Source organism: Mesoplodon densirostris, chromosome 15 (assembly GCF_025265405.1).
Source record: "Mesoplodon densirostris isolate mMesDen1 chromosome 15, mMesDen1 primary haplotype, whole genome shotgun sequence".
In the NCBI taxonomy this organism is placed as follows: Eukaryota; Metazoa; Chordata; class Mammalia; order Artiodactyla; family Ziphiidae; genus Mesoplodon; species Mesoplodon densirostris.
Window position 1 is genome coordinate 19,950,822 of NC_082675.1, and position 24,339 is coordinate 19,975,160.

The window sequence follows — 24,339 nt, forward strand, 5'->3', positions numbered from 1 at the left end:
CTCTGACAGGTTTGACACGCAGCTGGCCCAGGCCCTGGGAGAGTCCGTGTTTGAGAAGGGCCTCCGTGAGAAAGTGGCCCAGGAGAACACCAGCGTCCGGTGCGAGCTGGGCAAGCTTCAGCAGCACCTGAAGGTGAGGGGCGGGGGCACAGCGCCCCCCTGGCTCTTGGTTGCTGGGTCTCAGGAAACCCCTCGTGCACCTGCTGCAGATGGTGTGGGGCGAGAGCTCTGCGTGTGGCCGTCCTGGTTGGCCAGTGCCGGCGTCATGGAGCCCAGCACGCCTGAATCAACAAACCGTGGGTGGCAGGTGATGGATAAGCAGGCCTCCCTAGCTCCACGTCCCTCAGGATATTGCTTCAGTCACCTGCCTGACTTCCGAGCTGCCCACCTGGGCGCGGGGAGAGGCTTGGCTCAGGATGAGTTAGCTATAGACCCAGCTAGGGGCAGTGCCCTGTCCCCTGCAGGTGCCAGTGCAGAGGGATTTGATTAAAATATGACACAGGCACCTCCCTCAGCTGCTGCTCAAGGCCTGCTGTGGCTCCCTATTGCTCTGGGAGAACCTCTGCACCTCTTAGCCTGGCGGGCAGCTCCTTCATGATGTAGCCCAAACTCCTTTCACCCTGGAGCTGACTTTCTAACCTGGAAGAGTCATGCCTGGCCACTTGGCTTCCCTGCTCCAACATCTCAGGCCCACCCTTGGCAGGTACACAGCTTTCAAATGGGGCAAACACCTCCTGTTGGTGCTTTGAGGTCTAGCTCTAGGGGCAAGGGCCTTGCTTCCCACAGACTCCCCGCCCCAGCCTGTCTGAGCTGTCCCAGGGAAGGGCCCTTGACGTCCCACAGGGGGCACGGCGGGGGGCCGCGAGATCCAGGTGGAGGTGGCAGTGGAGATGACGTGCACTAAACAGTGGAAAGTGCCCTCCCGCAAGTTGTAGAGGTGTCCCGGGGGAGCAGGAGTATGGTCACGTGACTTCGGATCTCTGCCCACTTTGTAGCAAAAGGAGCAAGAAACCTTGCAGCTGAAGCAGGAGGTGGAGATGCTGCAGGCCCAGAAGCAGGAGCTGCTGGGGTCACCCTCTCTGGGGGAGAATTGCATTGCGGGCTTGAAGGAGAGGCTCTGGAAGCTAGAATCCAGTGCCCTCGAGCAAGAGAAAATCCACAGCCAGCAGGAAAACACCATCAAGCAGCTGGAGCAGGTAGGAAGGTCCTGTCCAGGGCGATGCCCTGCCCCATGCTGACTCCAGTGCAGAAGGCTGTTATCAAAATACGACACAAGCGCCTCACTCAGCTGCTCCTCATCCTTCTGTGGCTCCCTAGTACCCCAGAGAACTTCAACCCCCCTAGGTCTGACATGCAGACCTTTCATGATGTAGCCCCCTCCTACCATCCTGCAAGCGTCAATGTCAGCTCCTCCGAGAAGCTTGCCCTGATCTCCTTGAAAACAACCCCACCTCCACACCGCTCCTTAGCTGTTTGGTTCTTCTTCATAGCACCTGCCATCATATGCCATAGTGCTTTAAAAAAATGTGCTCAATGCTTCTCTCCCCCATTAGGATATAAGTTTCAGGGAAGCAGGAGGACTTTTTGGTTGATCTTGCTTATCAGGGCATCCCCAGAGCCTGGAATGAGGCCGGCGCATAGTTGGTACTCATTAAATAACTGTTGACCCAATATCTGGTGTTTATTGAGCACTGTCTGTGTACCAGACTTAGCCCTAAGCTCTCCTCACATCTCACCTCATCAATCTCCACAAGAAATTTATATGCTGAGATATTAGTATTATCCCCACTTTATGGATGTGGAAACTGAGGCTCAGGGACAGGGAGAAAATGGCAGGGACGGGATTTGAAGCCTGCGCCATCTGACTCCACAGTGCCTCGGATACCTGTGCTGTGCACAGCCTCCAGGGAGATGGGAGCCCTGATCTTTGGAAAATGCAAAATAACTGAGGGGAATAAGGCAGGAATCCAGTACTCTAGTACCAGCCCCCTCAACGAAGCACCTGATGAATATTTTGTCTGCTTGTTTGTTTATATGCCCAACTCATTCCCCAAAGAATTTGAGGCAGCTTATAAGATGTGTGCATAATAAAATAGAAAAATAAATAAAACAAGCCAAACCAGAAAAACACAATTTAAAACCGGTGCTAAGGAACGGTGGTGTGGTGAATGAATAAGCAGACACGCAGAAATACGATCTTACACACTTAATAGGTTTAGCTCTAAAATTCCTGGTGGCCAGAGAGAAAAAGGAAATGTGAGTTACATGCTTTTTTATCATCCCCAAGATAAAAACAAGCTAGGTTTTCAAGGGGAAGCAAGGCTTTTCTTGATGCTTAGTTCTAAAAAAATTTCTCACGTGGGATTTCATAAGGGGTAATTATGTTGAAATGGTTTTAAGGTTGGAACTCCTTTTTCAAGAACATCTGACCAGGCAGCATGAATACGTAAAAGCAAATAAACTGAGCTGCTCTGGTGAAGTGGGGTGAGGGAGTGGGGGCGGTCGGGGGGAGGCTGGGGTGCTGGCCTTTGCTTCTCACTTATCCCCCTCCATCGGGATAGAGTCTGCTGAGTATTGAGACATGGATGTGGCAGGTGTGGAGGGACAGTCTGGAGTGGTTCAGAAAACAGCGTCTTTACTCAGTCAAACCCATATTTATTAAGCACCTACTGTGTGCCAGGCACAGGGTGGATGCTAGGGAAGCAGCTGTAAGCAAGACGAATGTGGTCTCTGCTCTGCTGAAGGTTATAGTTATGCTGAGTGTTATGGGAAGGTTTAACTTGCAGATCTGGTTTGGGGAGCAGGTTTGGAACAGTCAGGGAAGACTTCCTGGAGGAAGTGATATTTACTGAAGCTGAAAGCTGAAGGATGAGTCTGAGTTGGCTGACGAGGAGAGTTCGAGGCAGGGGGAACAGCCAGTGCAAAGGCCTGGAGGCAGGGGAGTCACGTGGCATTTAAGGAACTGCAAGATGGTCACATGCAGCTGAGGTCTGTGTGATGTTAGGCGAGCCCCCTGTTTTCTCTAGATTTTAGTCTCCTCATCTGTACAATGAAGTCGGAGCCTTATCAACCCCCTAGCCTCCCCCTAACCCCAGCTGTGAATCTGTGAAGGTTCATGAAGGAGGTGGGATATCTGTGCAGGTTGTTCTGGGACGTAGAGGGTGGAACAGCGTCACAAAGCAACCCAGAGTCAAGAATAGAGTGAGCACTTTGGAAAGTTGTATTACCTCTTGAAAATGCCACCAGGGGACCACTCGGTGCTCGGAAGCAGAAATGTGCTACGGTGACCTCAGGGACCCGAGGCTGAATGCAGCTTCCCAGTACCACCGTCAGCTTACACAGGAGGCGAAGCTGACTCAACCCTTTCATCCATCTTCAGCTTCACCCATCACCTCACACTGCACTGGGCTATTGTAGACATCCAGGAGATATTTATTGATTACAACATAGCACTTTTTCCAGGAAATTTTATGTTAACTCATATAAGCTTGACATAAATGGTATTGCAGATGTCAGGAGTGTCCAAGAGGCTAGGAAAAAGATGAAAAAGAAAGATTACGTTTACTTGCTTTAAATGCTCCTCATTTTGGATTATCTTCCCATAACCTCTGTCATTTTAAAGGAGGCGGGGAAGGAAGTTGGCGTTTAAAGTGAGCCTGCTTTCTGCCGGGAGCTGCAATAGGGGCTCTGAGGCACACCATTCTTCTTCCTCTTCACCACAGTCCTACGTAGTAGAGAGTATCATCAACGTTGGGAAAGACCACAGTTGTCTTTTTTCGACTGCGTGTCCATGTTCGAGAGGCAGCCATCGTAGCCTCATGAAAGCTGCTGTGAGGTGCCAGGGCAGAGCAGCAAATGGTCAGGACGTTGTAGTTTCTACAGTCTGACCCTCTGCACTGGTGGGTTCCATGCTGCTCCATGACCAACAGCACTGAAGAGGATAGATCAACGAAAGCTTAACAGTATAGGTTCCTGAGGCCCGTATCCTGGAGATTCTGACCCAATAGGTCTAGAGTGAAGCCCTGGAATTGAAATTTTTTTTTTTAAAAAAAGCACCAGGTAATTCTAGTATGCCACAAAACTTGACAAGCAAGAGCTTGGATCAGTCTCTCAATTATGAAAATCAAGAAAGTAAACTCTTGAACTAGAATTGGGTCCCATGACTTCTGCCTCCAGTTCTAGAGCCTTTTTGAAAGATGGCACAGCTTAAACATCACACGCAGCTCTTTTCCTGCCCTGAGCATGTGGTGGAGGCTCTCATTGAAAAGGCTCATCTCCTTAATGGGAACACAGTTCTTGGTTATGTCAGGCTTCCGGGAAGGGAGGGGCCAATCCTTACTCTGTTTTCAAAATAATGGGGAAAGAAAACGTCATCTTTTTGTGCCAGGTGTTGTGCTAAGTGCTTTATATGTCATCTTATTTAAATCTCACAAATGTATTTTAAGAAGGCTGTTTTCTACAGAGCAAGGTAACTAATCAAAGGCAAAGTGAATTGTCAAGGTAGCATCTTGGGCAAGTTATCTCCCTCTCCAGGATTTCCTGTCTTCATAAGTAAACTTTTATTCTACCATCCATTCACCCACCTATCCACCCATCTAGAAGAACTTCCCTGATGCCTGCTCCAGGGATGACAAATTCGTTTCATCCTGAGAGTGTTGAGCGGGATTCCAAAATGATATCTAAACTCAGTGGCAAAGAGTGTGATTGATTAGTGACGTTATGTTACGACCACAGAAGGGATAGAGGCAGTATTGGGGCTATTTATCTACCATTTCTGACCTCCCTGGGTGCCTGGGGCGGGATGGGGGGGGATAACTTGACTCTCATCCATGCAGTCCCAAAATGAAAAGTGCAGCTGAAATGCTAAGAACGACATGGATGGTGTGGGTCACCCTCACGCGCTGTCCTTGCCGCCCCCAGCTCCGCCAGCGGTTTGAACTGGAGATTGAACGGATGAAGCAGATGCACCAGAAGGACCAAGAGGACAAGGAGGAGGAGATGGAGGACATCCGCCAGTCCTGCCAGAAGCGGGTATGTGAGTCACGAGCACAGCTGTGTCCTGGGGTCCCGGCAGGGTCAGTCTGGGTGCCTCATCCTTAGAGTGAGGGGAATCCCAGGGCCTGGGGACAGTCTCTTCAACCACCTGAGACCTTAGCTTCCTCAGTGCTTTCAAGGGTGCTGGAGCAGACCTACCTGTCCTAACTACGATGCTCTGAAACTGTCTAGCATAATTACCCCAAGATTTCTACCAAGAGCCCACAGTGCCATGTGACTGATGCTTTGGGTAAGGATTTATGTGTTTCAAGATAGGGACCAGTCCCTTCTGGCTGTTTGCCTTGCAAATCATTTCTTACATTTTATCCAAGCTCTTTGCAGACATTTCAGACAGTGTGTAAGAAGGCAGTAAACCCTTGAAATCTTACCACCAAGGCACCATCATTATTACTATTTTTAAATGTTCTTTCCTCTTGCTCTTTCATTGTACCCACACGTGCATATTTGTAGAGATATCGTTTTACCTAAATGGGGTCATGCTGCTTTGAAGCCTGCTGTTTTCACTCGGAAGTTTGTCCTGGGCCTCCTCTCATGTCAGTAAATGCAGATCTAATTTACATGTTTAATGGCTTATAAAAGTATTCCACCTTAGGCATGTGCTCTCATTAATTCTCTTGTCATTGGACATTTAGGGTTTTCTGTTTTTATGGCCAGTGCTGAGACAAACCTTCTTACGGATGCATTCACTGATGTGAATGTGAGATGAATCTTTAAAATGGAATTGCTGAGAAGCTTTGGGTTAAGTCTCATTTAACAGGTTTTGTGTGGGTAGGATCTCTGTGGGCCTTTCATAGCCTTGGGTACATTGTGAATCTCCAAGAAGGGGCCGAGTAGCATTTCCCAAGGTTGACTCCGATTATTAGTTCCCTAAACAGAGTCTCTACAGAGACCTCCAAACTGCAGGACCTGAGAGCATGGGTGCTGGAACTCATAGACTCTTGGTTTGAATCTTTGCCCTTCCAGCTTAACAACTGTGTGATTTGGGGAAAGTGATTTTAAACCCTCAACCCCAACTAAACTACACTCCATTCTCTGTATCCACCGCTGGTCACTCAGAGCCAGTTTATAAGACACACAAAAAGCCAGTGTTGCTACTTTATTTGGAGTCACAGAGGCTTGGATCAAGTCCCAACTCCATCCGCTATCAGCTGTGGGGCGTTGGAGAAATCACATAACCTTGCTACTAAGCCTCACTTCTCTCATCCATAAAATAGGATAATGATGGCCCCCTGCAGGGTCACAGGGAAGATTCAAGGAGATCACAGATGGGGAACTATTGCACAGAGCTTTGTAATGGAACCCTTGATGGTTGGAAACTTACGAGCAATACCGGTGTGTGTGTGGATTTTCAGGTAGCTGATCCTTCCAGAGGAACCAGGGAACAAACGTGGTGGTTGCCTTGCTCTTGGGTGTGACTAATCCATCCAGGAGAAGGAGGGTTCAGGGACTGGGTGCTCTGCTGATCCCCGCAAGAGCATCATCCTGGGCGGGGCTGGAGGAGGCCTCAGTGGTGTCAGGACCTTGGCGGAGACGGGACTCTAGTGAGCAGGTCCTGGGCAGATGGGGTCGCCTCGGCACCGTGTCATCGCTCTGGGGGAGGACGGGAGTAAGTAAGAGCTGAGCCCCTCTCCACTCCCAGTGGTTGGTGCTGCTGCATCTGCTGCCCTTCCTGCTCCTCAAATACTCCTTTTGGGGCCCCTTTAGAGCTCAGCCCCTCTGGGGGTGTACATGGATCATCCCAAGGGGCCAAGTGCATTCTCCTCAGAACTCCCCAGAGTTGGAAAAGAAGAGTCATAGACTTTAGGTTCAACCAGAGCTGTGTGCCCTTGAGTAAGTCTTGTAACTTCCCTAAGACTCAGTTTTCTCATCTACAAAATGGGAGCAATAAGAGAAAATGTTCTACCTTACCTACGCTGTTGTGAGAATAAGATGAAAGAATGGCATATGCCTTATAAACTGTAAAGTGCCGGGAGTCATCATTGAGGGGCCAATTTCTGCTTATTTTCCATTATTGCATATTTGGGAGAAATGAATGAGATTCTTTGAATACCCAGTGGGCACCATGTTTCAGGCTGGGCTCTTTATGTCTGTCAGCTTATTTAATTTTCATAAGCACTCTGTAAGGTTTATAGTCCTGGTTCTACAGATGAGGAAACTAGAGTCCCAAAGGTGAAGGGTCTTCCCCAGGGTTACCTCACTGGGAAGTAAACGAGCTCAGACTTGAACTTAGGTCTGTCTGACTCCAAAGCCCAATCTCTTAACCAAAATAACTAGATTTTTAAAGTTTTTTTTTAGGGGCTTCCCTGGTGGCGCAGTGGTTGAGAGTCCACCTGCCAATGCAGGGGACACAGGTTCATGCCCTGGTCCAGGAAGAGCCCACATGCCACGGAGAGGCTGGGCCCGTAAGCCATGGCCGCTGAGCCTGCGCGTCTGGAGCCTGTGCTCTGCAACAGGAGAGGCCACAACGGTGAGAGGCCCGCATACCACAAAAAAAAAAAAAAAAAAAAAAGTTTTTTTTTTAATTTTGCAAATGTTTGGACTGTGGAAGGCCATTTAGGAGGCACTTGATGGAAGTCAACCTTGGGCAGTGCTGCATCCTTTAGCACTTCCTGCACATGAACTCACCAAAGGCTCTGATAAGTGCTGCATGGAAGACCCTATTAACTCAGTGGCTCCCACACTTATTCTAGCATGGACTTGCCTCCCTTCCCCCCCCACACACACAGTATACGTGTGAACACTATGTGGAAATGTTCTACAGAACACACTCCAGAAAACTTTGCCTTGCTTGATGCATAATTTTTATTGTATATTTTTCAAAACGAGTTTCGCTTTTGCAGTCTTCATTTTAAGCAGGTGTGAGCAGAGTGCCTTGTGTCTCTCACTCTTAAAAGAAAATTTTGAAATGAACTTTCTTCTGAAATGACCATCCATCAGTACTTTTTTTCTCTACATGGGTCAGGAGATGGAAGCCCCCAGTCCCTGCCCATGTGCCCTCAGGTGAAGGGAGCACAATTTCTAGTGCATTCCAAGAGTGCCTCAGAGCATCATGAGTGCCCTGAGCCAGGACCCTGATGAGTTGGAGGTGTAACCCAAACAGACCCTCCTGAGGCTTTTCCATGGACAGATTTATAAAGGGGGAGGGTGAGGTCAGAGAAAGGTGTTTTTCTCCTATGACAGATACTAACATTGACTGCACATCTAGTGACTGCTCTGCTCAATCTGTCTCTCACCATGGCAGGAAATCAATCGTTAGAGACCTGGGTGGGAATGCTGATGGCTGTTTGGTGTGGCACAAGAGCTGGGGCCAGTAGACAGAATGCTGACTGTTCTCAGCAGCAGTTGATGTAGGAGTCTATGCTTCAGGACCGCTCTCTGACTCAGTTTGCCCGTCTGTGAAAGAAGGTCATTGAGAGCACAGGATGGAGAAAGGAGGAAGGGGTGAGACAACACACATGAGAGAGTCTGGTGCAGAAGAGGATGTGCAAAGTACCATTATAGTGGGGCGTCCACTTTAGCAAGGAGTGCCTGCCATTGCTGGGTGATTACCGAGAAATCAGAGCCAATTGTAAACTAACTGAGTTGCTCGTAGCCAAAGGGTTTGGGCTGCTATAACAGAATATCATAGGCTGGGGTCTTGGGGTGGGGGGAGCTTAAACAACAAACATATATTTCTCACAGTTCTGGAGGCTGGAAAGTCGAAGGTCGAGGTGCTGGCAGATCTGGTGTGGGGTGAAGGCCCTGCTCCTGGCTTGTAGATAGACGGCTGCCTTCTCACTGTGTCCTCACACAGTGGAGAGAGAGAGGAAGCAAGGTCCCTGGTGTCTCTTCTTATAAGGGCACTAATCCCAGCATGGGGGCTCCACCCTCATGACCTCATCTAAACCTCACTATCTCCCGAAGGCCCCATCGGCAAATAATACCGCGTTGGGATTAAGAATTTTGGAGAGACAAACGTGCAGTCCAAACACCAAATAATCTCAAATGCAACATTTTTTTTGTTGTTGTATCACAGTGTATTTAATAAGCGAGGTGAATGCATTTTATTATGCTGGATACAATGTAGTGCAGAGTCTTAAAAAGTCAGAGTGCCAAGACTTGTAACTATTCAAGCTGGGTCGTGGCAGAGGAGGGAGACATGTGTTAGGAAATGGGAAGGGAACTGGGGGCGGGGACTTCACAGTGAATGGCAGGGGGCTCCCTGTAATTGGCCAGCTCTCCCCGTAGTTGTCCGGCTCCTGAGCTTTTAGGCTCCCAAGTTCTCTGACAGAGACACCCCCTCCTAACTGCTAGGTGAGCCATTGTGGAACTGGGCGAGGGGCCATGAACTCCACCTCCCCCACCCCATCCTCCAGAGGGTCCCTGCCTCGTGGGGTTTGTCGGGTAGAGCTCTTGTATCCTATGCCCGCGTCTGACCTTTGTGCCCACAGCTCCGCCAACTGGAAATGCAGCTGGAGCAAGAATATGAGGAGAAGCAGATGGTCCTCCATGAGAAGCACGACTTAGAAGGCTTGATCGGAACCCTGTGTGATCAGGTAAGAGGGAGACACCAGCAGGCATTTGGGAAGCGCATTCCCTGCCTCGGGGGGGCCTGTTAGAGAGCTGGTTCGTGGGGAGACCCGCTGGAGGGGTCTTAGGATCAGCCCAGGGTAGACCTTTCAGCTGGCCTCCACCTGCTCCTCCCAGGCGCCTTCTTCTCCACCAATTCTGTCTCTGCCCTCACTCACTGCCTCTTCAGAGGGCACCTTCCGTGGGGGGAGTCTTCACACAGCAGGGTTCTTGGAAGAACCCTTGAGAATAAAGAGAGTGGGCCCAGCCACACGTGACAGACGAGGTCGCCTTGCCTTCAGCCGCTGTCGCGGTGAGAGTGTAGACAGCCTTTGCTTTGATGGGGTGACTGTGAATGGCTGCTGTGCTCAGAGCTGGCCTCGTGAGAACAGACTTTTGCTGAAGGCAGAGTCAGGCCAATGGCGCTGTAGACCCTTAGCTGGGCCACTTCTGTCTCCTTGGCTTTGCGTGATCTAATGAACTGCTCTGAGCTGCTGGAGAGCAGAGCCTTGTGGGGTTGTTGCCGTCGTCGCCGTAGACCAGGGCTGTCAGCTGCAGCACTGCAGACGTTTGAGCTGCGTCATTCTTTGTTGTTGGTGGCTGGGTGTGCGGGGTGGGGGGGGATCGGGGTGCTGGGGGGAGGTGGCGCTGTCTCATCTTAGGCTGTTGAGCAGCATCCCTGGCCTCCACCTCCTAAATGCCAGAAGCATCTCCCCCAGTTGTAACAACCAGCAGTGTCTGTGGACGTTACCACATGTTCCTCCAGGACACAATCAACCTCCCTCTTTACAGACAACCACTGCTGTGAAGGAAGCAGCCAGCAGTGCCCAGAGCCAGCTCCCGGTATCAGAGTTGGGGGGAATCGCTCCTCCATGAAACCCCGACATTGGAGAGGGATGCTGGCGGCTTCCGTGATTTCTTTTTAAATATCATAGGAGTGTTTTTTAATATATCTGCTTAACTTGTGTTCATTATCTTTTAATTAGTAACGATCTTGCTGTCAATAACCTTCCCACAGTCATTCCTCTTGTTCACAGAGGCATGTGGGCCCCCTCCAAATGGTCATCCAGGGCAGCCAGGCTTCGGACAAATAGGGGCTCACTATGTTTTGTTTTGTTTTTTTTAATTGAGTAAATGAGTGAATTCTAGAGTGGGACCCCTACAGCCGTGAGAGTGAGAGTCGGAAGCTGAGGACATCAGTGGGAAGACTACATGATCTTCCTTTTTTGGGTTTTCTGGATTTTCAGCCAAGCAAACTGGGGCCACTGAGTGCAGAGCCACTGAGGCTCCTCTCCCTTTGGCATCAGTGCGAGAGAGAACACCCCAGGATTTGATTCTAGAATGATAGTTGGAAATTGTTGGGAGAAGGTTGCCTTCTATCCAGGATGGTCTGTTTAAGACAACAGAGGAATTAATCCTGTAAAGAAAGGTTTTTATAAATACTGCTAAAATTGTAAGTTTTACATGCAAGGAGAAGGTAACTTTAAGTGAATGAGAAGCTAATTTTGTGTTAGTCACCAAGCTGGAGGCTTTGAATAACTTGTCACATTGGATACTTTTAAATGTTTTAGTAAGACATTTGCCACACACATGGGAAAGTAGAACAGAGTAATTGATGCTTGTGCATCAAGAGGACAGGGTTCACATAAATTAACGTTTTGCCGCATCAGATGCAGATGTTTTTAAGGAAGCAAAGCAATTCAGAAACAGTTGGTGGCCCCTTGGTTTCTGTTCCTCGTCTCCCATCCCTTTATCCTTCCATCTTTTCGTCCTTCTCTCCCAGAGGGGACTGTTCTCCTGAGGTTGGAGGCTTTAATTCCCCTGCGTGTGTATTTGAACTTTAACTGTATACAGTACATGTGATTCTGCCTTTACTTCTACTACTCCCCTTCTGTACTCTGTTTTTGAGATTCCTCCATGATAATACATGTAGCTCTAATCCGTTCTTTTTTAACTGCTACACAGTATTCATTTTCTTTAATCCTACTCTTCTGTTGGTGGGTATTTAGCTGTTTCCATTCTAGGACGCAGAGCTACAGTGCATATTCATATACATGTCTCCCTGTGCACGTGGGAAAGAGATTCTCCAGGGTATGAATCTAGAAGAGGAATTGCTGGCTGTTAGGAATGTACCATTTTGGAATTATTAGATGTTGCCCAGATTGTTCCTCAAAGTGATTGTGGCGGTTTACATTGTCATCAGCATTTTTTTCTTTGCTACCACCCCCCCACTGACACGTGGCACTGTCAGACATTTAAAATCTTTACCAGTTACTGAGTGTCAAGTTGTGCTGCTTGTCCCTCATGACTAGTGAAGTTGTGCATTTTTCACGTTTATTGTGGTTTTCTCTTATGTGAGTTGCCTGTTTATAGTGTTTTGTCTTCACCTTTTTTTCTATTCATTATTCATGATCCTTATCCAAGATGCTAATCCACTTTTGGTTGTATATTTTGCAAATATCTCCTCCTCTATAGATAATCATTTCACTTTGTTTATAATGTTTTTTACTTAATAAAAAGGGTTTTTTATATAGTCCTATTCATCAGTTATGGTTGATTCTTTTAAGGTTTCTTTCCTTAACAGAGTTCATAAAGATATTTCACCATATTTCTGAAAACTTCTAAAGTTTTGAGCATTTTTAGGCCTTTAACCCACCTAGATTTTATTTTATTTTATTTTTAAATTAATTAATTAATTAATTTTTGGCTGCGTTGGGTCTTCATTGCTGCACACAGGCTTTCACTAGTTGCGGGGAGCGGGGCCTACTTTGCGTTGCGGTGTGCAGGCTTCTCATTGTGGTGGCTTCTTTTGTTGTGGAGCATGGACTCCAGGCACGCGGGCTCTGGAGCGCAGGCTCAGTAGTTGTGGCACACCGACTTAGTTGCTCCACGGCATGTGGGATCTTCCCGGACCAGGGCTCGAACCCGTGTCCCCTGCACTGGCAGGCGGACCCCCAACCACTGTGCCACCAGGGAAGTCCCACCTAGATTTTATTTTGGTATGTGTGAGGTAGGAATCTGTATTTTCCCGATATAGACGACCTTTGTTTTATTTCGTGAGTAATTTTTTCTACAATTTCCGTATATGTATGGCTGTGTTTTGGGGCTACCCATTCTGTTTAATTGGTTTATTCTTCAGTTCCTGCACCATGTGGTCGTAATGGCTGGGTTTGATAACTTGTAAACAGATTATCTTTCTCATTTCTAAAATTGTCTTATCTACTTGCGATCCTTTAATCTTCTTATAGAGATTCCATAACAAAGCCTGCTGGGGATTTTCAAATGCATCGGTTTGTAAGTTAGTTGGGAACAAGTGACATATTTTTTTAATGTTGAAGTATTGCAATCATGAGCATGCTGTGTTTCTTCATGTATCTATGGCTTTCATAAATATATTTTATTTTTATTATAAATTAATACCTTATAATAATAAATAATAATATTTATTTTATTGTATATTTTATTATTTTTTTCCATATAAGTCTTGAGCTTTTCTGTTAGATTTACTTCTAGGAATCTTGTAGTTTCTGTGGCTCTTATAAGTAGAATATTTTTCTATACTTCTATTAATTATAGTGGTACATGGGGATATACTTTGTTTATAATTGTGTTACAGTTTTCTCTTTATATATTTTGAGGTTATATTTTTAGGTGCATTTAAGTTTGTTATTGTTTTATTTCCTTGGCACATTGTACATTGTTCTTTTCTAATTGTTGTATGGTGTCCCTTTTTTCTCTGTGAATTATTTTTGCCATATTTTATTTTGTGCGATTTCTTTTAGTTTGCCCGCAGGACCTTTTTTATCTCTTTGTTTTTCACCTTTCTCTGTGTGTGTGTCCCTTAAACAGATGGATACTTTTTAATGCAATATTTTAATCTCTAACTTTTCATTGGAGAATTTAGTTCATTTACATTTATATAATGACTGATATATTTGAAATTATTTCTGTTCTTTTGTGTTTAATTTTTTTGGTTTATTGCCCCCTTTCTTTGCTTCTTCCTTTATTCCTTTCCTGCTTTGGGGTAGATTGATAATGTCTTCTATGATCTCTTTTGTTCTATTAGATACTATCAGTTCCTTCATATAAAAGAATCAAATGAGGCTCAAAAGGTAAAGCACATTGCCCAAGATCATAAAGGTTGTTAGTGGCCTATGTGAATTCAAAGTGAGGTCTATCAATATATTATTTGAAAACCTGTATTTTTTTAAATTAAATCTAACACCATGCTGCTTTAAAAGTGATTAAGGTTTTAGTTAACTAGAATTATCCTTTTCTGGACCATCTTTTTCCCTAATGTTATCAGGCAATCCAGATCTGCCATTAATTTGCTGTGCAACCTTCAGCTACATACGTTCTCTCTCTAAGCCTCAATTTCCCCATCTGTAAAGTGGCTTGATTACCCCAATAACATTTTTAGATCATTTGTTAAAGTGCTTAGAGAGTTCTTTGATGACAGACATTGAACAACTGCCCCAAACAATTTACCCTTAATGATAAATGGTGAAACAATCCAGGTTGGAACAGAGTTTCCCACAACAACACTAAACATCATTTAGTTTTATTGGTTAATTATTCACCAGCTTTATCTAAGTTTGCATCTTTGTGCTGCAAAATGTAAACTTGCAGAATGACATTTATTTCCCATTAACCTAATGAGTTTTGGGGGTTTTTTTCTTTCCCCTCCTCTTGTGTAGCAATTTATTATGAAGGGGAGGATGACTTGGTCTGAGGTTTTGTTGTGAATTTGTTTGCAGTGATCCCTCTGGAAAGGAGGTGGTGGCAGCATTTTCAGAGTCTTTCTGGCAGCAAGGCTGGGGTCATCCTGAATGTCCCTGATGCTGACCTGCCCCACAGGAGAATTAAAGGCACTTTAGGATGTGTGCAGAGCACGAGCAGATACAAAAATGAGGAAGGTGCAAAAGCATGTTGCTTGAGTGTAATCATGGCAAAGAATCTGGGCTCTCGAGTTAATAAGTCCCGGCTCAGATTTCACCAGGCACTCTGGTGCAATGGTTAGAGACGAATTCTAATACTGAGCTGCCTGGGTTCCAGTCCCTGGGTCACCACTTAGGAGCAGTGTGGCCTTGGACTGTTCACTTACCCTCTCTGTTTTATTGGTTGTGCCTCCATTTCCCTATGACAGTACATACTGAAGAGCTCCACACAGCTCACAAGACGTGAGCTGGCCCCAGGGAACTTCTCTCATTCTGTGACTTGCCCCATCCCTGTGTTATATACCCTCATGCTAATCACCCAGAACCGCACATTCAAGATGGTTTCTCAGCTGTGCGCCTTCCTGCACCTCACATAACCAGCTCCTGCTTACCTGAGACTGTGTCTAGTCCTGTCCCAGCCTTGGCTGGGATGCTCCTCTGTGCCTTCATAACACCCCCTTTTTTTTTAAAATTAAAGAGCAAAACATAACCTCTTTTATTGTATATTTTACTAAAATTACCTCTTTGCAGTCGGAAAAGTTAGGTTCATATCCTAACTCTGCCACTTATGATTAGCTGTGTGATCTTGGGCAAACTGCTTCACTTTTGTAAGCCTGTTTCATCATCCATAAAATGGGAATCATAATACTTCACACCCCATAGATTCACCATGCGGACACCATGTGTTCATACCCATAAAGGGTTTAGAACAGTGTCTGACACTTAGCAAACCCAAAATGTAAGCTATTATTATTTTAATAAAGGCAATAATAATAATGTCATTTTAAAGAGACTACCACAGGAGTAAAATGCAGTAATATGTGACAAAGGGCCTGGCACCATGCCCAGTCCTCAGCTCCTCAGCTCAGGAGGAGATATATATATATAAATACACACACACACATACACCTCAGCATTTTAAACTAACAAAGCAATAAATCTGAGAACTAAGAGGCTATATTCTAAGAACCAACTCATTTTTCAAAGAATTCAGAACTGGCAGTAGAATAATAACACAAAGTCTAGAGGAATACATTCCAGGTCATCAGACAGTGCTCATAATCTTTTATATTTGTAAAGCATTTGACAGCGTACAAGGTGCTTTTCGATCCATTATCACATCTGATCCTTGTCTTATCACAACATGGAGGATAGGGATTTTTTTTTTTTTTTTTTACCTCTTCCTTTATAGATGTGGAAACTCAGGTTCTGAGAGGTGGCATGACTCAGCCTCAGTCCCACTGCCAGCAAGTGGTGAGCCAGGGTTTCAAGCCTGGGCCACCTCATTCTAAATCCCAAGTTCTTTCTAGAATATTCCGGGGCATTCTGAGCATCCAGGAATTGGTTGCACTTGGTGTGGAGGCACAGATGTCCAGGGGTGTAGGAACTGGGTTCCATGGATGACACACCTGCACCCCATTTTCTTGAAAACTCCCCATCTGATGAGTGGTGCCATGTTCCTTCCTCTGGTCTCCTGCAGAGAAAGGGGCTGTTAGTTTCTTTCCGAGACATTAACCTCAATGCTTTTGAAGTAGGTGTTGTGTTTCTAGGGGAGACCGTGGGCTGTCAGGGTTTCATTGGGCCCCTACCTGATTCTGCACCTCCCTTGGTTTGTCTCGGCCTGTACTGTTGGCCCCTGGGAGTTGTTAACGAATCTAATTCGCCCTCCCCATGCCAAGTCCAGGCTGCGGCTTCTTCAGGATCCCCGTGATTACTCTCTCGGAGGACAGGATCCTGGGGGAGGGACCTCTGGGCAAGGTCCCTCTGCAGAAAATGGCCTGTCTTTATCCTGGCAAAAGAGACGCGCTCAAGGGACAGAAAAGCTTGATTTAGACCTTCAAAAGCAACACAGGTATTTCTAATACCATTTACTGATATGTAACATACATGCAGGGAAGCACACCTTATCCCACCTGTACTGCTCATTGAATTTGCATCAGCTCTTAAAGCCTGCACCCAGATTAACACCACAAACAACCCCCCCTCCTGTATTATCCCGTCACTGCCCGTCTAGGGTAACTGCTGTCCTGACTTCTGTCAGCAGAGGGCCTCGCCTGACATGTAAGCTCTTGCAAGGTGATGGCTGTGGTACAGATTATGAGACAGAATAACTTTGGATCCTTACAGGCTGTGATAACAGTCATGACAGCAGCTCAGATTTGTCGTGCCTTTACTATGAGTCATGCTGTGGGCTAAACACCTGTTTAATTTCCACAGCAGCCCTGTGTGGTTGCTGCCATTTTTTTTAACATCTTTATTGGAGTATAATTGCTTTACAATGGTGTGTTAGTTTCTGCTTTATAACAAAGTGAATCAGTTATACATATACATATATCCCCATATCTCTTCCCTCTTGTGTCTCCCTCCCTCCCACCCTCCCTATCTCACCCCTCTAGGTGGTCACAAAGCACCAAGCTGATCTCCCTGGGCTATGCAGCTGCTTCCCACTAGCTATCTATTTTATGTTTGGTAGTGTATATATGTCCATGCCACTCTCTCACTTTGTCACAGCTTACCCTTCCCCCTCCCCATATCCTCAAGTCCGTTCTCTAGTAGGTCTGTGTCTTTATTCCCGTCTTGCCCCTAGGTTCATCATGACCTTTTTTTTTCTTTCTTAGATTCCATATATATGTGTTAGCATACAGTATTTGTTTTTCTCTTTCTGACTTACTTCACTCTGTATGACAGACTCCAGGTCCATCCACCTCCCTACAAATAACTCAATTTCGTTTCTTTTTATGGCTGAGTAATATTCCATTGTATAGATGTGCCACATCTTCGTTGTCCATTCATCTGTTGATGGACACTTAGGTTGCTTCCATGTCCTGGCTATTGTAAATAGAGCTGCAATGAACATTTTGGTACATGACTCTTTTTGAATTATGGTTTTCTCAGGGTATATGTCCAATAGTGGGATTTCTGGGTCGTATGGTAGTTCTATTTTTAGTTTTTTGAGGAACCTCCATACTGTTCTCCATAGTGGCTGTATCAATTTACATTTCCACCAACAGTGCAAGAGGGTTCCCTTTTCTCCACACCCTCTCCAGCATTTATTGTTTGTAGATTTTTATTTTTTTTTGCGGTACACGGGCCTCTCACTGTTGTGGCCTCTCCCGTTGTGGAGCACAGGCTCCGGACGCGCAGGTTCAGCGGCCATGGCTCACAGGCCCAGCCGCTCTGCGGCATGTGAGATCTTCCCGGACCGGGGCATGAACCCGTGTCCCCTGCATCAGCAGGCAGACTCTCAACCACTGCGCCACCAGGGAGGCCCCACTGCACCACCAGGGAAGCCCTGTTTGTAGATTTTTTGATGATGGCCATTCTGACCAGTGTGAGATGATATCTCATTGTAGTTTTAATTTGCATTTCTCTAATAATTAGTGATGTTGAGCATCCTTTCATGTGTTTGTTGGTAATCTGTATATCTTCTTTGGAGAAATGTCTCTTTAGGTCTTCTGCCCATTTTTGGATTGGGTTGTTTGTTTTATTGATATTGAGCTGCATGAGCTGCTTGTAAGTTTTGGAGGTTAATCCTTTGTCAGTTGCTTCATTTGCAAATATTTTCTCCCATTCTGAGGGTTGTCTTTTGGTCTTGTTTATGGTTTCCTTTGCTGTGCAAAAGCTTTTAAGTTTCATTAAGTCCCATGTGTTTATTTTTGTTTTTATTTCCATTTCTCTAGGAGGGGGGTCAAAAAGGATCTTGCTGTGATTTATGTCATAGAGTGTTCTGCCTATGTTTTCCTCTAAGAGTTTGATGGTGTCTGGCCTTACATTTAGGTCTTTAATCCATTTTGAGTTTATTTTTGTGTATGGTGTTAGGGAGTGTTCTAATTTCATACTTTTGCATGTACCTGTCCAGTTTTCCCAGCACCACTTACTGAAGAGGCTGTCTCTTCTCCACTGTATATTCTTGCCTCCTTTATCAAAGATAATGCTGCCATTCTTGTTTTGCCGATGAGGAGGCTGAGGCTTGGGGAGGAGAAAGGTCTTGTCCAAGGTGTCACAGTGTGAGTGGTGGAGGCACGATTTGAACTCAGGGAGCCAGGCTCCAGAGAACTTGGACCCTGGCCACTACTTTGTCATTTTAGCTCACGAGAGCTTTCCCTTGGCTTCCAGATCGGCCATCGGGACTTTGATGTGGAGAAGCGTCTTCGGAGGGACCTCAGAAGGACTCATGCACTATTGTCAGATGTGCAGCTCCTGCTGGGGACCATGAAGGACAGCAAGACGTCGGTCAGCAAGGAGGAGCTGGAGAAAGTGCAAAGCCAGGTGGGTGTCATGGGGTCCTCTCAGAACCCCATAGGGAGGATGCTGCGGCCAGCAGGGGGAGAATGGTTCTCGCACCCAGATGGGCGTGGCCACAGCCCTGATTTCTGACTTTCACAGACCTGCGGGGCGGTGGAGGGCATTGCGGGGCTGGATGGGTCACATGGATATGGTAGATGAGGAAGGGGGTTTATAAATGACTTAGGAGTCCTGGTCCCTTCTTTAGGGCAGAGTGAGTTTGAGTCTTTGGGCAGATCAGGGCCCTGGGGCAGAATGGCTGAGTGCAGCACGCACGCGTGCCTGTGTGCCTGTGTGCGTGCATGGTGACCAGCGGGGCTGGATATGAAACAGATAGTGCTGATAATGCAGATCCTACATGAGGATCAGCATCTCCATTCACAAGAGAGGTGACTCACCCAGAGTCCCACAGCTAGAGGGTGGCAGAGTCGGGATTCAAACCCAGGTCTTCAGGCTCCACCATCCCTGGCTGCCTCAGAGAAGAACGGGAGGCGGATGAGAGGTGAGGCCAGGAGGGAGCTGAGCACCTCAGGAGACGTGATGGGCTCAGACTGTCCTGGTTTAGTGCTAGAAGTCCTGTGTCCCGGGCAAGCCCTCAGCCCCAGGGACACACCAGGACAGTTGGTCACTCATTTCTCTTCATGGCCATGTCAGAACATTAGAATCACTTGTGCTTGAATGTGTCCCCTCCCTCAGTCCTCGTGGTACCCCTGGGAGAGGGCAAATGATATTGTGCCCATTTAACAGATGGGAAAGTTCTGTCCACAGGTGGGAAGCAATGCACCCAAGGTAACACAGCAGGTAGGTGGCAGGGTTGGGATTCAAATCCAGGGCTCGTGATTCTAACTGCAGAATCTGGGGGCTCTTTTGCCTCACCCTGCGCCTTCCTGTCTGTCTGACCGACCAGGTAGATGGAGGACCCTGAGCCTCCTCTGTCAGGCAGTCAGGATGTCTGAGCACTCAGCCACCACTCAGGCATCTTGGGTTCATGCGGCCCCCTTGGCAGGAGGCCCTGTATTCTGCCTGTCTTTCATCAAAATATTCCTGATGCCATCCAAGTCCCCCTCTCTCCGTAGGTGAATGTTCTTGAAAAAGAACCACAGTGGTTTTGTTTGTTCCTCTTTTCTTTTTTCTTTTTTTTTTATTATTCATGAGAAATCTCCCTCTGCAGGGTTAAAATGTATGTTCTTGGAAAATAGTGGTGTTTAGTGAAGGCGCCTTGAGCTGAATCAAAGAGCTTCATTCTTCTGAAAGTCCTTCTTCCCCGTCTCTGCATCCGGCTCCTATCAAAGAGAATTCACAGCCTTGGCTTTCTGTTGCTGTTGTCATGGAAATTGTTATAAGGATGGGATCGTGTGGACCAGAGGTCAGGGTACAGTTGCTTTGGCTCCCAGCACACGTGTCCCGCCTGCCAGAGTCAGAGCTAATCAAATAAAGTAGCGATGACATTGGGCATTGCTCTCTCTCCTCTCCCGTGTATGGTATTTGTCCTTTACCTGAAGCCTCCAGGGACAGAGGCAGGGAGAGCAGACGGGAGGGGGGAAGGGAGAGGGAGCTAACTTTGCTGCCGGCTGTGTCTTCACTGCTGGGTATGGTGCTGGACTATTCCATTCATTCCTTCATTCAGTATTTATGCAGCATCTACTGAGTGTCAGGCGATGTGCTACATCTAAGTATATTACGGTTAGTAAGACAGGCATGGTCCTCTCCCTTTGAAACTGATATCTGCTGGAAAAGAGGACAAGCAAACAATGATACAAATAAACAGAAATATCCCACACCTTAATTCAGGTAGTAAAGGAAATAAGTGGGGTTATTATAAATAATAAAGGGAATAGGGAATTGCAAGGGGTCTCGTTTAGCTTGGGTGATCAGCTAAACTCCCCTGGGAGAAGGAGAAGCATGCAGAGACCAGAACGTGCAGGGCCTGGGAGGTTTGGATTTTATTCCAGGGGTGATGAGAAGCCGTTGGGACGTTTTGAGCAGAGCATGACGTAATTGGATTCAGAGGATCACTCCTCTGTGTAGGGAGGGGATTGTGGAGGGGTGAGTGCCTGCCGTTAGGAGGCTAGAGTACCCTCTAGGCTGGAGGAAAGGGTCTCCTGGGTTAAATGGTTGTGGGGGTGGTGAGAGGAGGCAAAGTGGGGGCTGGTTTGGAGCTGACAGGACTGGTAGATGGTTGGTGTGGCAGCTGGAAGTGCGTTACTTAGATCATCCTCACCAGAACCCTAGGAGGTGGCTATTTCTATTTTTGACCCATTTTACTAATAAGGAAACAGGCTCTGAGAGGTTGAATAATTTACCCAACCGCACACAGCAGCGTATATCTTAATGCCGCCAGCGCCGACAGTTCTGTACCCACAATGTTAACATTTTTCAACCACCTACTATGTATCAGGCTTTTCCTTGGAATTTTCGGGGTCCCCAAACTTGGCTGCACATCTGATAACTTAAGTACCGTTCAAAAGTCACAGATTTACAGGCCCCCCTCTTCGTTTTTTCTTCCCATTGAGACCCAGGATCTACATTTAAAAAAAATTAATTAATTTAATTTTGGCTGCGTTGGGTCTTCGTGGCTGCGGGTGGGCTTCCTCTAGTTGTGGCGAGCAGGGGCTACTCTTCGTTGCGGTGCACGGGCTTCTCATTGCGGTGGCTTCTCTTGTTGCGGAGCGCGGGTTTCAGTAGTTGTGGCACGTGGGCTCCATAGTTGCGGCTTGCAGGCTCTAGAGCACAGGCTCGGTAGCTATAGCACCCAGGCTTAGTTGCTCCACAGCATGTGGGATCTTCCCAGACCAGGGCTCGAACCCGTGTTCCCTGCATCGGCAGGCGAATTCTTAACCACTGCGCCACCAGGGAAGCCCCAGGATCTACATTTTCAACAGTCACATGAGGGGATTCCAGTGCTGGTCTTAGGACCACCATTTGGGAATCATGGGCCTCGTTTACCCCTCAAAACACACTTTCAGGTTCCATGGCATAGGCCCATTTTGCAGATGAGAAAACTGATGGTGAGGTTATATTAGTATGACAGAGCCTAGTTCAACCAATTTTACAGTTCATTAAATATTGAGTCAGGAGAACTGGATCCCACACTTGCTAATGTTGTGACCTTCGCCGTGTGACGGGACCTCCGTGAACCCTTCTCCTGAAGCGGAGCATCATCATCGCCTAGTGTCCCAGGCGCTTGTGGGGGTGGGGGCAATGAGGTCTAGCCCGCGAAGGCTTGAGAAGCTGGAACACCCTCTGCAGCCTCTACAGCTCGCTAACCATGGTGCTGGGTAACCTAGAGAAAGGTTTTCTCTCTGAGGGCAAAGATGAGGGAATGAATGTGTTTGAAAGCACCTGTTAGTGAACTGTGTGCGTTCAGCTGATACTGATAAGGTGTCCACTCTGGACGAATTCGAGGCCAGGCTGCGGGGATAAGGAAGAACCCTTCCCGAGAGGGGCTCCCAGTCTAGGCGAGAGGCCGACCTAGAGCAGACTGTGGCCAGCAGGGTGATGAGATCTTTCCTGGCAAAATGTTGGGGTTTCGCTGAAGAGGATGCCCTTGATTTAGCTGTGAGAGGGGAGCTGGTGGCTTCAGCTGTCTCCTTAAAGGTGGGAACGAATGGCTGGCTGGGTAAGATGCACATGGGAGTTGTGGGAGGGAGCACCAGGGCCAGGGGCGGGAGGAGACAGGGAGCGTCTTCCGCTTGGCCTACTGTGGCTGGTGTGCAGCATTCCCCGGGGAAGAGCAGAGAGGGTAGTGTCGGTCAGCGAGGCTAGAGTCGGCTCGTGAATGGTTTAGTGAGTCCAACTAAGGAGTTTGGGTTTTATCCCAAAGGTGATAGGGAGTCATAGAGAGCTACAGAGCGGGAAAGGGCACGGTCAGAAGTGCTTGTAAAAAAAAACGGCAGGGGCTTCCCTGGTGGCGCAGTGGTTGAGAGTCCGCCTGCCGACGCAGGGGACACGGGTTTGCGCCCTGGTCCGGGAAGATCCCACATGCCGCGGAGCGGCTGGGCCCGTGAGCCATGGCCGCTGAGCCTGCACGTCTGGAGCCTGTGCTCTGCGATGGGAGAGGCCACAGCAGTGAGAAGCCCACGTACCGCAAAAAAAAAAAAAAACCAGCAGGATTCTAGGCCCAACTGAAGCAGTGATGTGTGGCATGCCGGGCTCAACCAGAGGCATGGGAGGGTTCCCCTAGGCAGAGCATCTCACAGTGCCCCTGCCTTCTTCCCAGATGGACAAGCACTCCCCTCTGCCCATTGCCCTACCATCTAGAATCCCGGGAAGATTATTTGGCTCTTTTGCCCAGTTTCCCTCCATTGGGAGACTTGGCTCTGCCTCAGCTAACACCTGAGGCTGAAGACTGGGGGATAAAACATGCAAGACTCCTGGAGGAAAGACACACACCTTGTGAGTTCAGATCCTGCCTCTGCTACTTAATTAGCTGTACGATTCTGAGCAAGTCACCCTGCCTTTCAGAGGCTCCTTTTTCTTACCTAAAACAAAAGAGCCTGATATTCCCAGCTATTGGGCTGGTATAAAGAACCCTACACCCTGGATTCAAAGGAATTCTCTAAATTGAAAACTACAAGACAATGATTTTTAAATGTAGAGCTGCCCACTGGCCCCTGCGTCCCACCCCCCCGAGTCAGCTGGTGGAAGACTTTGGATCCTGGGCCCAGGGTTTCACAAGACCTCGTGGACAGGTAGACGAGGCCATGTGTGGCGTGGGTCTAATGACACCTGTTCTTCAGGAGCAATTACTAATTAATTCCCGTGGAATGCTTCCACTGGAAACAAAATAATCTGGAGACAGAAGCAGTTCCAACAACCGAGATATATCATTGAGATAATCGCTGTGCATAAATAACATCTGTGAGCAGCAGATGCCGGCACCTGGCTCTGAGGGGAAAGTGGAAGGTGATGTCTGCTCCCGGGCAGTGGCGGCTTTTTGTTTAAATTTGATTCACGCCTTGACCTTTGCCTCCTCCCTAAAGGAACTATGTTATTTGCTTTTGTTGTTTTGTTTTGTTAAATGGAGAAGAGTTTGCACTGAGCTTTTCAGTTGTTTACTTAATTCATGCCAGGGGGCCGTGTTCCCGCCTTCCTTCTGAGGACAAAGCTGTTGCTGAGTCTCAGCCATTGTGCCCCCTGAAGAGCTCTGGAATCTAGCCCCTCCTCGCTTCTCCCCTCTTATCACACACCACCTGCATCTCTCATTTGGAATTCTCTCAAGTCTGCTGGCCTCGGTCTTGTCCGAGCAATCTTTCTGCCCCCTGATCTTTGGAGAGAGATTTTTTTTTTTTTTTTTTTTTTTTTTTTTTTGCGGTATGCGGGCCTCTCACTGTTGTGGCCTCCCCGGTTGCGGAGCACAGGCTCCGGACGCGCAGGCTCCGGACGCGCAGGCTCAGCGGCCATGGCTCACGGGCCCAGCCGCTCCGCGGCATATGGGATCCTCCCAGGCCGGGGCACGAACCCGTATCCCCTGCATCGGCAGGCGGACTCTCAACCACTTGCGCCACCAGGGAGG

The 24,339-nt window shown here is 47.5% G+C and overlaps 1 protein-coding gene across 2 annotated transcripts in view; it reads left to right on the forward strand.

Moving 5' to 3' along the window:
- The window catches only part of MYO18B (myosin XVIIIB), a 226,492-nt gene that overhangs the window by 123,023 nt on the left and 79,130 nt on the right, over positions 1-24,339 (forward strand). For both annotated transcript variants that reach the window (XM_060118779.1, XM_060118780.1), the window contains exons 29-33: positions 10-133; positions 996-1,196; positions 4,921-5,031; positions 9,486-9,590; positions 18,657-18,809. In XM_060118779.1, the coding sequence (XP_059974762.1) occupies positions 10-133; positions 996-1,196; positions 4,921-5,031; positions 9,486-9,590; positions 18,657-18,809 (694 nt within the window). The remainder of the gene's footprint in view (positions 1-9; positions 134-995; positions 1,197-4,920; positions 5,032-9,485; positions 9,591-18,656; positions 18,810-24,339) is intronic.